The sequence below is a fragment of the Trichomonas vaginalis genome, assembly GCF_026262505.1.
Source record: "Trichomonas vaginalis G3 chromosome Unknown ctg_51, whole genome shotgun sequence".
Lineage (NCBI taxonomy): Eukaryota > Parabasalia > Trichomonadida > Trichomonadidae > Trichomonas > Trichomonas vaginalis.
Window position 1 is genome coordinate 43,915 of NW_026529139.1, and position 11,528 is coordinate 55,442.

Below are 11,528 nucleotides of genomic sequence, written 5' to 3' on the forward strand. Positions count from 1 at the left end.
TCAGTAAGGAAACGCAGGAGTTTTACGATTTATTTGAGGAGTAGGTTCTGGTTTAAATGTTGGAGTCGGTTTAGGAGTTGACTTTTGAACAGGAGTTTGTACTTCCATAGGTTCAGGAGTCATTGAAGGTTTTGCTTGTGAAGGCGTTGGTTTTGGCGAAGGTGTTGGAGTTTGTTTAACTTCAGCTACTTCAGTATTATTTACAACATTTGCTTTATTTCTTTTCAACATCATAACTGCTCCTGCTGTAGCTAGCAAACCTAGTGGGAGACCATATCTTATATAAGGACTTGACCAAATGCTATTTTTGACAGGAGCTGGTGGAACACCTAACCTTGGTGAGACTGCTCTTTGCCATTGTGCAGCTCGTAAGAAATATTCAATAGGTGCTCCATAATCGTTTGGTAAAGTTTGTTTCATAGATGGTGAAGGTTCACGAGAGCTTGATGAAGAACTCATTTATAAGCTTTAAAAATAAACGTTCATCCTTTATTCCTCACTGTCGTCCGTAGCTAAGTTATAGTCATCTAATCTTATTATTGGGATTCCATTAGCACGCACCTGAATGGCAAAGCAACAATCCCTCATAAATCCAATAAGTGGCTTTGGTACATTTTCAGTTGCTAGTTCAATAGGTCCTTTAACAGACAATTTGTATGTTATTGGAGCAGTAGATGTTTGACCTTGCTGGAAGCAAAAGTCCACTTCTGTTGGAAAACCACATAAGAAATGTGTGTTGTCATAGCTATCCCATTTATGTTCCACACTACCATCATCCACCAATGACCTCATAACATCTTCATTAAATCCTATCATATCATTGTTTGTATTGCAGGCGTTCGCAACCATTTCATAAAATACAGGTCCATATGATTTTTCAGGTTCTGCAGGCATATTTCCATAAGCTCCCATGGAAAGCTGAAGATATTTAAACTTAGGGTTCTCAAAATTAACATAATAGTTGTCTTTCTTTCTAAATAGTGCCCAAATACTTTTAACATTAATAGGCGTATAAGCTGCTGTAAATGTTGCACTTGAACTATCTGTATTCTTTGAGAATGAACCGTCCATAGGAATCCAATCCATAACTTTAACAGGAAAACATAAAGCCTCGTTTGTATAATGTTCTACAAGTTCTGTATAAATGTTAGGGTCTAAAGAGAATGACTTTGGATGAATGAAACATTCATTAAAATCCATCTTTGTTCGAAATAGTTGCTGGGTTACAGTTGTAATAGTAACTGTTCCACTAGCTTCTACTGCCTTCGTTATCATAGTGAATGGTTCATTCCATGGAACAAATTTATTTGTCGGTGGATTTGAATCTGAAGCAAATGCAACTTTAAGAGTTGGATTGAAAGCAATGATATCATTTACAGATATAGATGTGCATTGTAAGGCGTCGCTACTGAACTTTACTTTAAGCTGAATGTTTCCTGCAAAAGCTGGAATAAATCGAATAGCTTCTAATGGAAGGAATCTTCTAACAGGAATTCTTAAACGAAGCTTAAAATCAAATGATTTTCCTGCTGTAATTGGACCACTAACAATTTGTCCTGTTCTGCATGTTCCCGAATGACTCCATACATCTTCATGTCGAGTCTTTGAGAAAACATCTACTTTCTTTATTTGTTCGGTAGTTTGTGAGTTTGAAGTTATATATGCTTCTTCTCTTGCGTTGTCTTGAGAATATACGATACGACCATTTGCAAGGATTTGATATCCAGCAACTGCATAGAAAGCGTCATCGAAACCAATCCAAAATCCTGGTGGGTTTGTTTTATTGGAACCTGAACCAATTTCTTTATCTACAATAAATTGACCTTCCATTTTATACGTAATGAATGTATTGTAAAGGTCCAACATATTTTCACCAGGAGGTGAGAGATTGAATGTTACCCATGTGTTATCTTTAGCAGTTCCAGGTTGTGATGGAATCTTTGCGTCAGAATATTTTCTATTAGTGTCACCAATTTGAACTGCATTGTCTATGATATCGAAATATGAGCGAATCTGATGAATATGCTCTGCTGGAGTAAATTCGTTTAACTGTTCGTTCTGCATGTATTTACTTCGGATAAAAATATCTATTTACTTCATTATTCTCACTCTTCTTCTTGGCATTCGTGGTGGAAGTTGTTTCTTGACATTTTCAATGAACTGTACATTCTCTTTTGTCTCAACTTCTTTCACTGGCGGGTCAGGATTCTTTGACTCGGTTTGTTTTTCAATGAAATTCACGAACTTTGCAATAAGCTCTTGGTTCGTTATTGAAAGTACATCTGGCTTCTTTTCTTCTGGTTCTATTGACTTTTCAGTTTGAATAGAAGGTTTTATATGGGCTTCGTGGACTTCACCCTTGCCATACACCTTAATGTTGTCGCTTTCTGCATTCGCTAATGGAACCTTTCTTTTTCTTACGTATATTTTACCATCTTTACTCTGACTTACGTAATAGAAAGGATGTTGTATTCCTCTTGCGTCATTTAATATAATAGACTCTCGCTCTGATTTTGACAAGCTCATTTTACATCGGTTAAAGTTTTAATTTTGTTTTTTATCTGCAGTCAAATGACTCAGACAAGCCCTACGGACAAGACCCAAGGGGTCATAGATGTTGAAGCATTGAAGAAAGAAATTCGTGAGCAAATTTTATCCGAACTGAAGGAACAAAAACAAGAACAAAAGCCAGAGAGACCAAAGAGAAAACTTAGTGAAAAACAACTTGCTGCATTAGCTGCTGGAAGACAAAAGAACCCACGTTTGCTGGCGAAAAAGCTAGAGAAGAAGCTGAAGCAAAAGCTAAAGAAGCTGAAGCAAAGAAAGAGTAAATGGTTTATTTTTATCCGAATTAAATGTATAGACAAATACCTTTATCTGTTGCGTTCAGTAGTGAAAACCCTGACGTCAAAATAAAGGGGAACAGAGTAACGTTTAAGTTTCCAACAGACTGGATTGTGAACATAAATGAAGAGAAGTACATTGGCATAACATCTATGTATATAACACGTGCTTTCAGAAAGGTTGACTTTATACTTCAAGTCGAGATAGAAAATGACGAACAGTCTTTAAGCGCCCAAAACATTCACATATACAAATACTTTAAAGACGATACAACATTGTTGCAATGTATGATTTCATTTAATGAATGTTCGAGAAAAAGTTCAACATTGAAGTACAAACTTTACAGCCTTTACGTGAGTTTCTTGCACAACTGAAAGAAGAAGGTAGTCAGCCACAACTTATAGACTTTCATTATGAATTTAATGAAAATGAAGATGGAACTCATGACTGTCAGTTTGTTATATATTCACCATTCAATGAAGTAGCTAAAAGAAAGAAAATCCATTACGTATAAGATTTCAAATCTCTGAACCAAGTGATGATTTCAAGAATGTTTTCAATTATGATGCAATGCTTCCGAGGAAAAATGAATTTTCAAAGATTGTAACACCTGGCATTTGGGATAGAAAGCAAGCTATATTATATTCAAACTTAAGTAAGGGAGTTGAAAATGAGTTCATTGGTCATACAAGAACTTCACCACTTCCTAACCCTAAATACTATAAATTAACTGGCTTCAATCGTGAGTTTTGGATAGACATGTTCTCCACTCATGACCATAACTGCCCAGTGTTCTTACCTCCAGACCATAAGGACTGTCTCTACATTGAAGCACAACTCTTAAACTCTACCATCGCAGTATTGTAAAATCTACGCTAGTTTTATTTTTTCTGAAAATTTTATTTGAGTGAAAGGCATGGAAGGTGAAGGACATTGGCAAACACTCGAACATGACAATGACTATGAAATCTTTTCAGAGTACCCTTATCCAATTAGACGTATAAGCAATAAAAGAGTTGTTAGTGAGTTTGACCAAGGAGATGGTTATATTTGTGTAAATTTAAACAAACACAAGCTGATGAAACATAGAATAGTTGCAGAAACTTTCATTCCGAACCCTGAAGGACTTCGTGAAGTAGACCATATAAACAGAGACAGAGGAGACTTTCATATCTCGAACTTAAGATGGACGACAAGAAGAGAAAACATGAGAAATATTTCTGGTTCAAATGGCTATTGGTTTGACATTGTTGACTCTCTTCCTGAAGACGCTGTTGAAATTATACAATACTCATATCACACGTTAGAGAACTACTACTATGTCCCAAGTGAAGATGCCTTTTACTATTTCATGGGAACTCAATACAGACGAATGAATGTCTTAAGACAGTATAACAAAGATTATATAAACATTACAGATGTAGAAGGAAGAAGAACAAAGCTGTCTATTGCAAAGTTTAAGAGAGACAATGGTTATACATAAATGACAAAAATATATGACCTCATGGGCTTCTCATTATTTTTATCACGAATGACCTCATTGCTGACAAAAATAAATGACCTCAGAACTTCAACTTACGAATAAAGCTTGTTTTAGTCGTTATTGAGAAGTTAAACTTTTCAGCAAAGCAAGGACTAGAAGACTTACATAAGTCAAATCCAATCTCTTGACCATCATGAAGTGCTTTGTAAAGTTTCATTAAACTGAACTCAGAGTCTTTGTCATATGTTCCAACAGGTATGTGAATGTTCTTATCTTCATTGTAATAGCATTGTATAGCTTCAGGAAACATTTCATTAGCTGTTAAAGCAAGACGTCTTGTTTTACACCTTTACAACGTGCATGGAATGCAACTTCATTTAAATCGTTAGTGAGTAAGTCTATGTAAGTCTTCTTTCCACAAAATATTGACTTGTATGCTAAACTTTGTTTTCCAGGTGTTATTTCTGCGAAGTCAGAATGAAATTGACCAAGGTTTTTCCATAAGTTCTCGACCGTATCTCTTCTTAAACTCTGCTGCAAGCTTTGGTATGTCTTCAATGAAAATATGCATGCTATCACAGTCCTGGTAAAATATTTGAAGTCCCATATCTTCAGCAGTACAGAATACTTCACACATTATTCTCTTCGACATAGACAGAATGTTAACACCAAGTGGACAGAAGTTAAAGTGTCTGCAAATACTTTTCGTTAGCTTGAAAATAGTTTTATCTGAACCATCCAAACCTTCGAACTTCACTATATGGTTGTAGTTTCTGATGGCATATCTTATAGCATCTTTGTCATTTACTATGGTTATTTTTGACTCAATAGGAGATAGAATAGTTTTGCCATAAATACTGTTCAGAATGAGCTTTATATTTTCTTGCAAAGGATTTCCTTCTTTCTTATACTTTAACCTTAACTCAAACAACTTCTTTACTTCATCTCTTATTCTAATATCTCTGTTTCCATCGTAATAGTATCCTTGCAACACTTCACATTTGACACCTTGATATTTTATGAGGTCTTGTAATGTTATATGGTCAACATACATTAAACAGCAAGTGTTTGAACTTCTGGGAACGTTAAGTTCTGGATTTAGTTCAGGGTCACAAACTATTAAAGGAAAGTGTCTATGTATTCCAATCTCTGTTATCTTAATGAGAACAAAGAAGCCAGACATAAACTTTTCACCAATGGGTTCCTTTTGGTCGTCATCGAATAAATGTCTCATGAGATACTCTGTGCTTAACATTTCTTTCTTCATAACCTTTGGAATACCTTCTAAAGTATAAAGTCTTGCTATAGCTGATGGATATAATGAAACAGCGTCGAAATCAGCAATGAGTTTCTTTTCGCTCTTTTGTTTCATGTTATCTGACAGCATACATCTTCCACCTTGAATACAGCGTGAAATAAATTCTCTTGGTTTATTTGAGAGGTCATATAAATTTCCATTCGGGAAGTACACTCTGTTCTCAAATAATTTGTTAGCAATTGAACAAATACTAACGTAGTCATAAACGTTTAAATCAAATTCTTTCAATATGTCATTGCGGAACTTAACAAAACCTTCTCTTAAAATTCTTACATCTTGTTTGCAATAAAATGTGCTATATTTTCTAAGTCGAAGTGGTTTCATCTATTCTGCAACCTTTGATGGAATCTATGTTTTTCATGAATGTATCGCATCCTGGATAAACTTACATGCTTCAGAAATGACACCAGTTCTGTTGTCATTTGCTAACAAAAACTGCTGTAGTAGTTGTATGGAAATACTTCTTTCGGTCCTGTTTGTAAGTTAAACATAGCAGGAAATAGTTTAAGCTTCTTATTTATAACACTGTAAGAGTCTTTTATAATAATTGCCCTTCCTTTATATAAGCCAGTTATTTGCATTGTTCGTGAACCTTTAATGATGGGAGTTCCTTTCACTTCTGTCATGTGTCTTAAGATGAAGTTTATATCATAACTGAGGTTATGGAAATATATTAAACTCTTGTCAGGAAGTCGTTCCAAAAATTCTGTTGCACAGTTCTGACCCCAAATGCTTTCACTCACTGAACCATCTTCACTGTCATAACAGATGTTAAAAGCTTTATGAAAGCCATCGTACTACACTCAAAGTCAGCAAAGAAAACGTGCTCAGGAATGAACTTGCACTTATTTTTATTTACTTCTTTTGACTCGCTTTCTTCTTCAGTTGTACACAATACTTTGGAGCATATGTCAAATCTTTAAATGGTGCAAGGTTCTGTTTATATAAGTCAGTCGTATATGTGAAAAGTTCTCCATAAGAAATAGGTTCGAAATATTTGCACTCCCACAATGTTTTCATAACATCCCATAACGGTGTTGTTCTATCATAACGAACTACATATTTATCTTCTCTCTTTGTATAAATCTTCATCTGTTTCTCAATGTTCATTCCACCACACTCCTTCAAGATTTCTATATAGTTGCGAATGAAATATGTTGTCATTGGTAATCTTTCATTTAGCATGTAGTGGTCTTCAACAAGAAGTAAGTCAATAGTTCGAACAGTTTCACATTCTTTTGGTATGTATCTCTTTATTTCATTATGTCTTGAGTCATTGAAGTAACCAATGGTAACATTAAATGCTATACCTGTTGCGTCAGAAATTTCTTGTACTTTACTTTGAGGAAAGTCTCTAACACGAATGACTTCTCTCATGTGGTCAATAGTTTCTTCATACTCCAGCCTGAATGCAAGCATAAACGAAACAATTGTCTTCTGTCATAAGTGTGCAGTTCTTTTGTTCAGTTCATTGAAGATTTGGTAGCGTTCAAGATTTATAGGTAATGTGCAAAGATACTTCCAGAACTGACCGCTTCTCTTCTTATAAAACTTCTTTTCACCATTATCTTCCAAAGCTTTCTATATGCTGTTTCCTGTTTGCTTAAGAGCTTCAAAATCTTTCTGGTCATTTGTCAGTGTGCTTTCATCTCTATATGGTCTCTTTTTTGGTTTGCCTTTCTTTACATCTGACATCGTTAAGCCTTCATATTCTGTTAAATCATACATCTTTATTTCGTAAGATTCTTTATGTTTGTCAAGAAGAAGTCATAGTGCATTTCAACAATACCTGCAGCATTTGCTTCTATCTCTGATATAAAGTTCTCCTTCAAGAGCTGATGTAGTAATGTTCCAATATTATTGAGGTTTAACGTAGAACATTCATACTTTCCACCAAGTTTATAACATACCATCCATCTGTTGTGAGTTTATTTTAATTTTCTCTAAGAGTCTCATGAAAACCTTACCGAAATGTTTGTGTAAGTAGTCTCTGTTTGGTTCATCTAAAGCTTCGATGTTAAAGTCAATGAGTCTATTGCCTGACTTCACATTTCTCTTCCTATTCTCTTCATCTTTCTTTAACCATCTCTCACCTTCTTTTGGTTTGTCGTCAATGGAACGAATGACATCGTTAGCTTTGCGAACTTGTTCTATAGCGCTCTTAAACATCTCTCTTCTCTGTTGTTTCAGTGTGTCGTCTCTTCTTCTTGTTTCACCAACGTTTGCATTTGTTATGTCAAACATTTCTCTTCTTACTTCATGAGGTACTGAACGTCTATGATATAAGTCAATAGCAACGTCATTTAAAGGAAATGCTCTTGCATGGACTTCGTCCTCGCCGCGTTGCGGCTTTATGAACTCATGAATTCTATCATAACTTATTGCACCATTGTAGTCTTTAATGAAGTCAGCGAGTGCTTTTTTGTTTGTTGCGTAATGCTTTGCAACATCTATGTTAGCTTCTGTAAGAAGTTGTTTTATTTCCGAGTGTTCTAACTTAGACAACTTCCGATACATCTTTAGTAGGAAATAAAAAAATATTTTTTGAAAAAATTAGATTAGATTTTTTTAAGTTATTTTTCAAAATAATTTAATATTTTTATTTTAATGAAACACATGCAAGATTGCAAGTTCTTTTCATACAATGCTCTCGCTACTGCCATCAAGAATGAGTTCAATAATGCTTCAAATGTTAATGTTATCTTTAACAAGAAGTTTGTGAAAGAATCTAAGTTTGGTCAGTATGTCAGACCATTAGCTATCGTCATTGACCGCAAACGTTATACTTCACAAGAGTTAGCAGTAGTTTTGAAACAAAAGAGTTTCTTCGTGAATGTCAAAGATACTCATTATACTGTCATAAAGAACTCTAACATTGACTTCTTCAGTATTGCTTTAAATCTTTCCGAACAGAAAGAATATAAGAAGGGTGAAACAAATGTGAAATATTATCCTTCATCTCTGAAGACAATAACGAACAAAGATGTTATACAGAAATTCTTACCAAAGGTTGAAGAAGCTTCTATTGACATTGACGAAGGAAGTGAAATGGTTGAAGAAATTGACCCTGACGTCATTTAAGCAAAAATATATTTTTGTTTATTCTTCATATCGATATTTTACAACAATTCCCCAATGTATAAACTTTTCATACGCTTTTTCATAAGCTTTATATACCTTCAGAAATTTTGCATAATCTTTAGAAGCATTTAGATATTGTTTAAATGCTTTGTATGTCTTCAAAAATTTTGCATAATCTTTTACATGTTGTTCGTTCTCTTCTTCTGTCATGAGTTCCGAATATTCTAAATTCATGTTCTTTCATATGAGATAAAATTTTATAAAAAAATAAAATTAGCTTAGATTTTTTTATTCTTCCTCTTTGAAGTTATCGAAATATTCTGTTATTTTTTCCTTCAGTAATGTAAGTCTTCTTTGAATGTAAGTATTGTACAACCTTTGATGTCATAGTGTGTTTGAGGAAGAGTATTTTTGACAATTTCCTTTATTTGCTCATTCGGTGTCATTGAAATCGGTAAGTTTTCACGATAGAACCAGTTTCTGTCAGATTTATATATCTTTAGCGAGGTCGTAAAAGCTTTTGTTGTTTCTTCTGACTAAATGCAACATAACCATATCTTTATCTTCTTCATTTTCCAACTCTTCAGTATATATCATATACTTATAACTCTTTTCCTTTCCTTTTGGTACTGAACGCGGTATTCTTTTCTGTATGCTTTTGTCTTTGGATTCAATGACTTCATCTTTTGCATGAAGTTTCTTTTCCATCTCTCCACGTTCTGCTTTATATAGTTCATCTAACATCATGAAAATATAACAAGCATAACGAGGTGAAGCCCACATTGCTACAGCATTTACTAAAAGTCTATGAACATAATAACCTTTCAAACCAGGAGCCAAATTCTTGCGATTTTCGTACGGAATCTCTTCTCTCGGTTTTCCGAGGGAAGCAATCATATGAGGAAATTCTTCTAAAAGTTCTTTTGTCTGTTGGTTTTCAAACCAATGATATGCTTGCTTTGTAGAACGAAGAGCATTCATTATACTTTGCATTTGGTACATGTCATCTTTGACTGAACGAATGAGTCGAATTGTTTGTTATACTGTATGTACTCGTATTCTTCATTTATGGCTTCATGAACGATAGCAATTGTTGTGTTCTCTAATGTTGACATTACTGTTCTTACATACAGGATAAAAATAAATAAAAATAAAATTAGCGTTATTTTTTCTGAGATAAACACTATTTCTTCACAACATTAAATTTTATCCTGTATGAAATGACTTTAAAAAGATTATTGACTGACTTCGAATACTATCTCATTGACGCACTGACAGACCCTCAAAACTGTGTTGAAAGTTCTTTAAGCTTTAAGATTGAAGGTACGACGCATTTTGTCTTCACTTACGTATTGAAAGAATATGACCGTTATCATAACGAAGTGAATCAAACACTAATAAAATTTGTAGATAAAAAATTGGTTAACAATGAATATTTTAAACGTGAAGACCCAAACACTGCTGGAGATGATGAAGAATACAGACAAGTTATTGAAAAAAATAACGCAAGATTAGATGCAATAGAAAAGAAGTTTAATGAATGTCTTACAAACACGTATGAATATCTTATGCGGTGGGAAGCCAGATGGAAATAAATTTACGTCAAATATGCAATTTATAAAATCTTATGTCGACAGGCTACGTAGCACAGTGGTCTAAGGTGGTGTTATGGGGGGTTAGGGTCTGTGGTTCGAACCGCGACAGCGCCGTATTTTCTTATTTTCTTTGTTTGTCTTGTTTGTCGTGAATAAAAAGTGTCATAAAAGTGCTCTATCTTCCACGGGAATAAATAAAAATTTACTTTATTTCTTCTTTATTTCTTTGTTCCCGTGGAAGAAGGGTTTTGCTGTTTTTTCTGTTTTTTCTCAGCCGAAATCAATGATTTTTTTCATTTTTGGAATCCTTAGCGAATGAGGAATCTTTTCTCTCGTGAAGCTTTGACCAAAAATATAATTGAGGTGAAGAGGTGAGATCTCACCTGTTTTTTCACCTGTTTTTTCACCTCTTTTTTCACAAGCGTTTTACATGAATTGTACGATGTATATTTGAAATCCTAAACAATTTCGTAGCTTCTATTTCTTTGTCAGTATGTCAAAAGTTTTTAACAATACCGAAGGTTTCTTTATACTTCTTCTTGACGTCAGACAGAAGGAAATCTTCTGCTGTTGGATAGTTTTTGTTCAGAAATGCTAACATGTCCATTTTATCTTCTGCTGGTTTTTCTGCTTCTTTCTTTAAGTCTGCATAGTCGTTTCGCATACGTTCTATCTCTTTGACGGAGTAGTTATATTTCCTAATTGCTGCTTTACATTTAGAACATTGCGGCATCGTTTTTGCGTTATACATTGAAATAAAACCAGCTAAAACAACTAAAGCGTCAATTGCTCTCTTCATCTCAAACATAGCGGGTCTTATTTGTTCGTTCCATACTTTGCCTCTTCTATCTTTATCTCTTATTTCCCAAACACATTTTGCAACTAATGAAAAAAGTTATCGTAAGTCTTAAACTCCTCAGATTTATATATGTCAGAAATGTTTTTATAAACCATGTCGCAATCTTTGTCCATAACTTTATGGTTGCAATGAAAACCAAGGAATTCATAATTTACTTTACGTATGAACTTCTTTATTTCTACTGAATCAGTAACTTTAACTTCAATTTCGTCGAATTCAGGAATAGTTAGTTTTTGCTGTTGGATTTCAGGCAATTTGGGTAAATGGTCAATAATGTCCTGCATGTCATAAAGATATTCTTCATTTTCTTCATACCTGTGCGGTGAGAGTGCTAAATTACTTGTTAAA

At 34.2% G+C, this 11,528-nt stretch overlaps 6 protein-coding genes and 3 pseudogenes across 9 annotated transcripts, besides 2 other annotated features; 3 read left to right on the plus strand and 6 right to left on the minus strand.

Annotated features, from left to right (window-relative positions):
- TVAGG3_1066520 (repellent protein 1 family) lies at positions 1–459 on the minus strand (the record flags this gene model as incomplete). Its single annotated transcript, XM_051256213.1, has 1 exon — positions 1–459. The coding sequence occupies one exon, from the start codon at positions 457–459 to the stop codon at positions 1–3; it is 459 nt and encodes a 152-aa protein (XP_051076572.1).
- Positions 1–11,210: part of a mobile genetic element that runs on past the window's edge.
- Positions 1–11,528: part of a mobile genetic element that runs on past the window's edge.
- Positions 490–912, minus strand: TVAGG3_1066530 (uncharacterized protein; the record flags this gene model as incomplete). Its single annotated transcript, XM_051256214.1, has 1 exon — positions 490–912. One exon carries the CDS (start codon positions 910–912, stop codon positions 490–492), a length of 423 nt encoding a protein of 140 aa, XP_051076573.1.
- On the minus strand, positions 955–1,830 carry TVAGG3_1066540 (annotated as a pseudogene). Its single transcript has one exon. A coding segment is annotated over exon 1 (876 nt).
- Positions 2,092–2,526, minus strand: TVAGG3_1066550 (uncharacterized protein; the record flags this gene model as incomplete). Its single annotated transcript, XM_051256215.1, has 1 exon — positions 2,092–2,526. One exon carries the CDS (start codon positions 2,524–2,526, stop codon positions 2,092–2,094), a length of 435 nt encoding a protein of 144 aa, XP_051076574.1.
- Positions 3,923–4,327, plus strand: TVAGG3_1066560 (HNH endonuclease family; the record flags this gene model as incomplete). Its single annotated transcript, XM_051256216.1, has 1 exon — positions 3,923–4,327. One exon carries the CDS (start codon positions 3,923–3,925, stop codon positions 4,325–4,327), a length of 405 nt encoding a protein of 134 aa, XP_051076575.1.
- TVAGG3_1066570 lies at positions 4,521–6,830 on the minus strand (annotated as a pseudogene). The gene has a single exon. A coding segment is annotated over exon 1 (2,310 nt).
- On the plus strand, positions 8,253–8,726 carry TVAGG3_1066580 (uncharacterized protein; the record flags this gene model as incomplete). The annotated part of the gene is made up of 1 exon (XM_051256217.1): positions 8,253–8,726. The coding sequence occupies one exon, from the start codon at positions 8,253–8,255 to the stop codon at positions 8,724–8,726; it is 474 nt and encodes a 157-aa protein (XP_051076576.1).
- TVAGG3_1066590 lies at positions 9,320–9,841 on the minus strand (annotated as a pseudogene). Its single transcript has one exon. A coding segment is annotated over exon 1 (522 nt).
- Positions 9,947–10,321, plus strand: TVAGG3_1066600 (uncharacterized protein; the record flags this gene model as incomplete). Its single annotated transcript, XM_051256218.1, has 1 exon — positions 9,947–10,321. One exon carries the CDS (start codon positions 9,947–9,949, stop codon positions 10,319–10,321), a length of 375 nt encoding a protein of 124 aa, XP_051076577.1.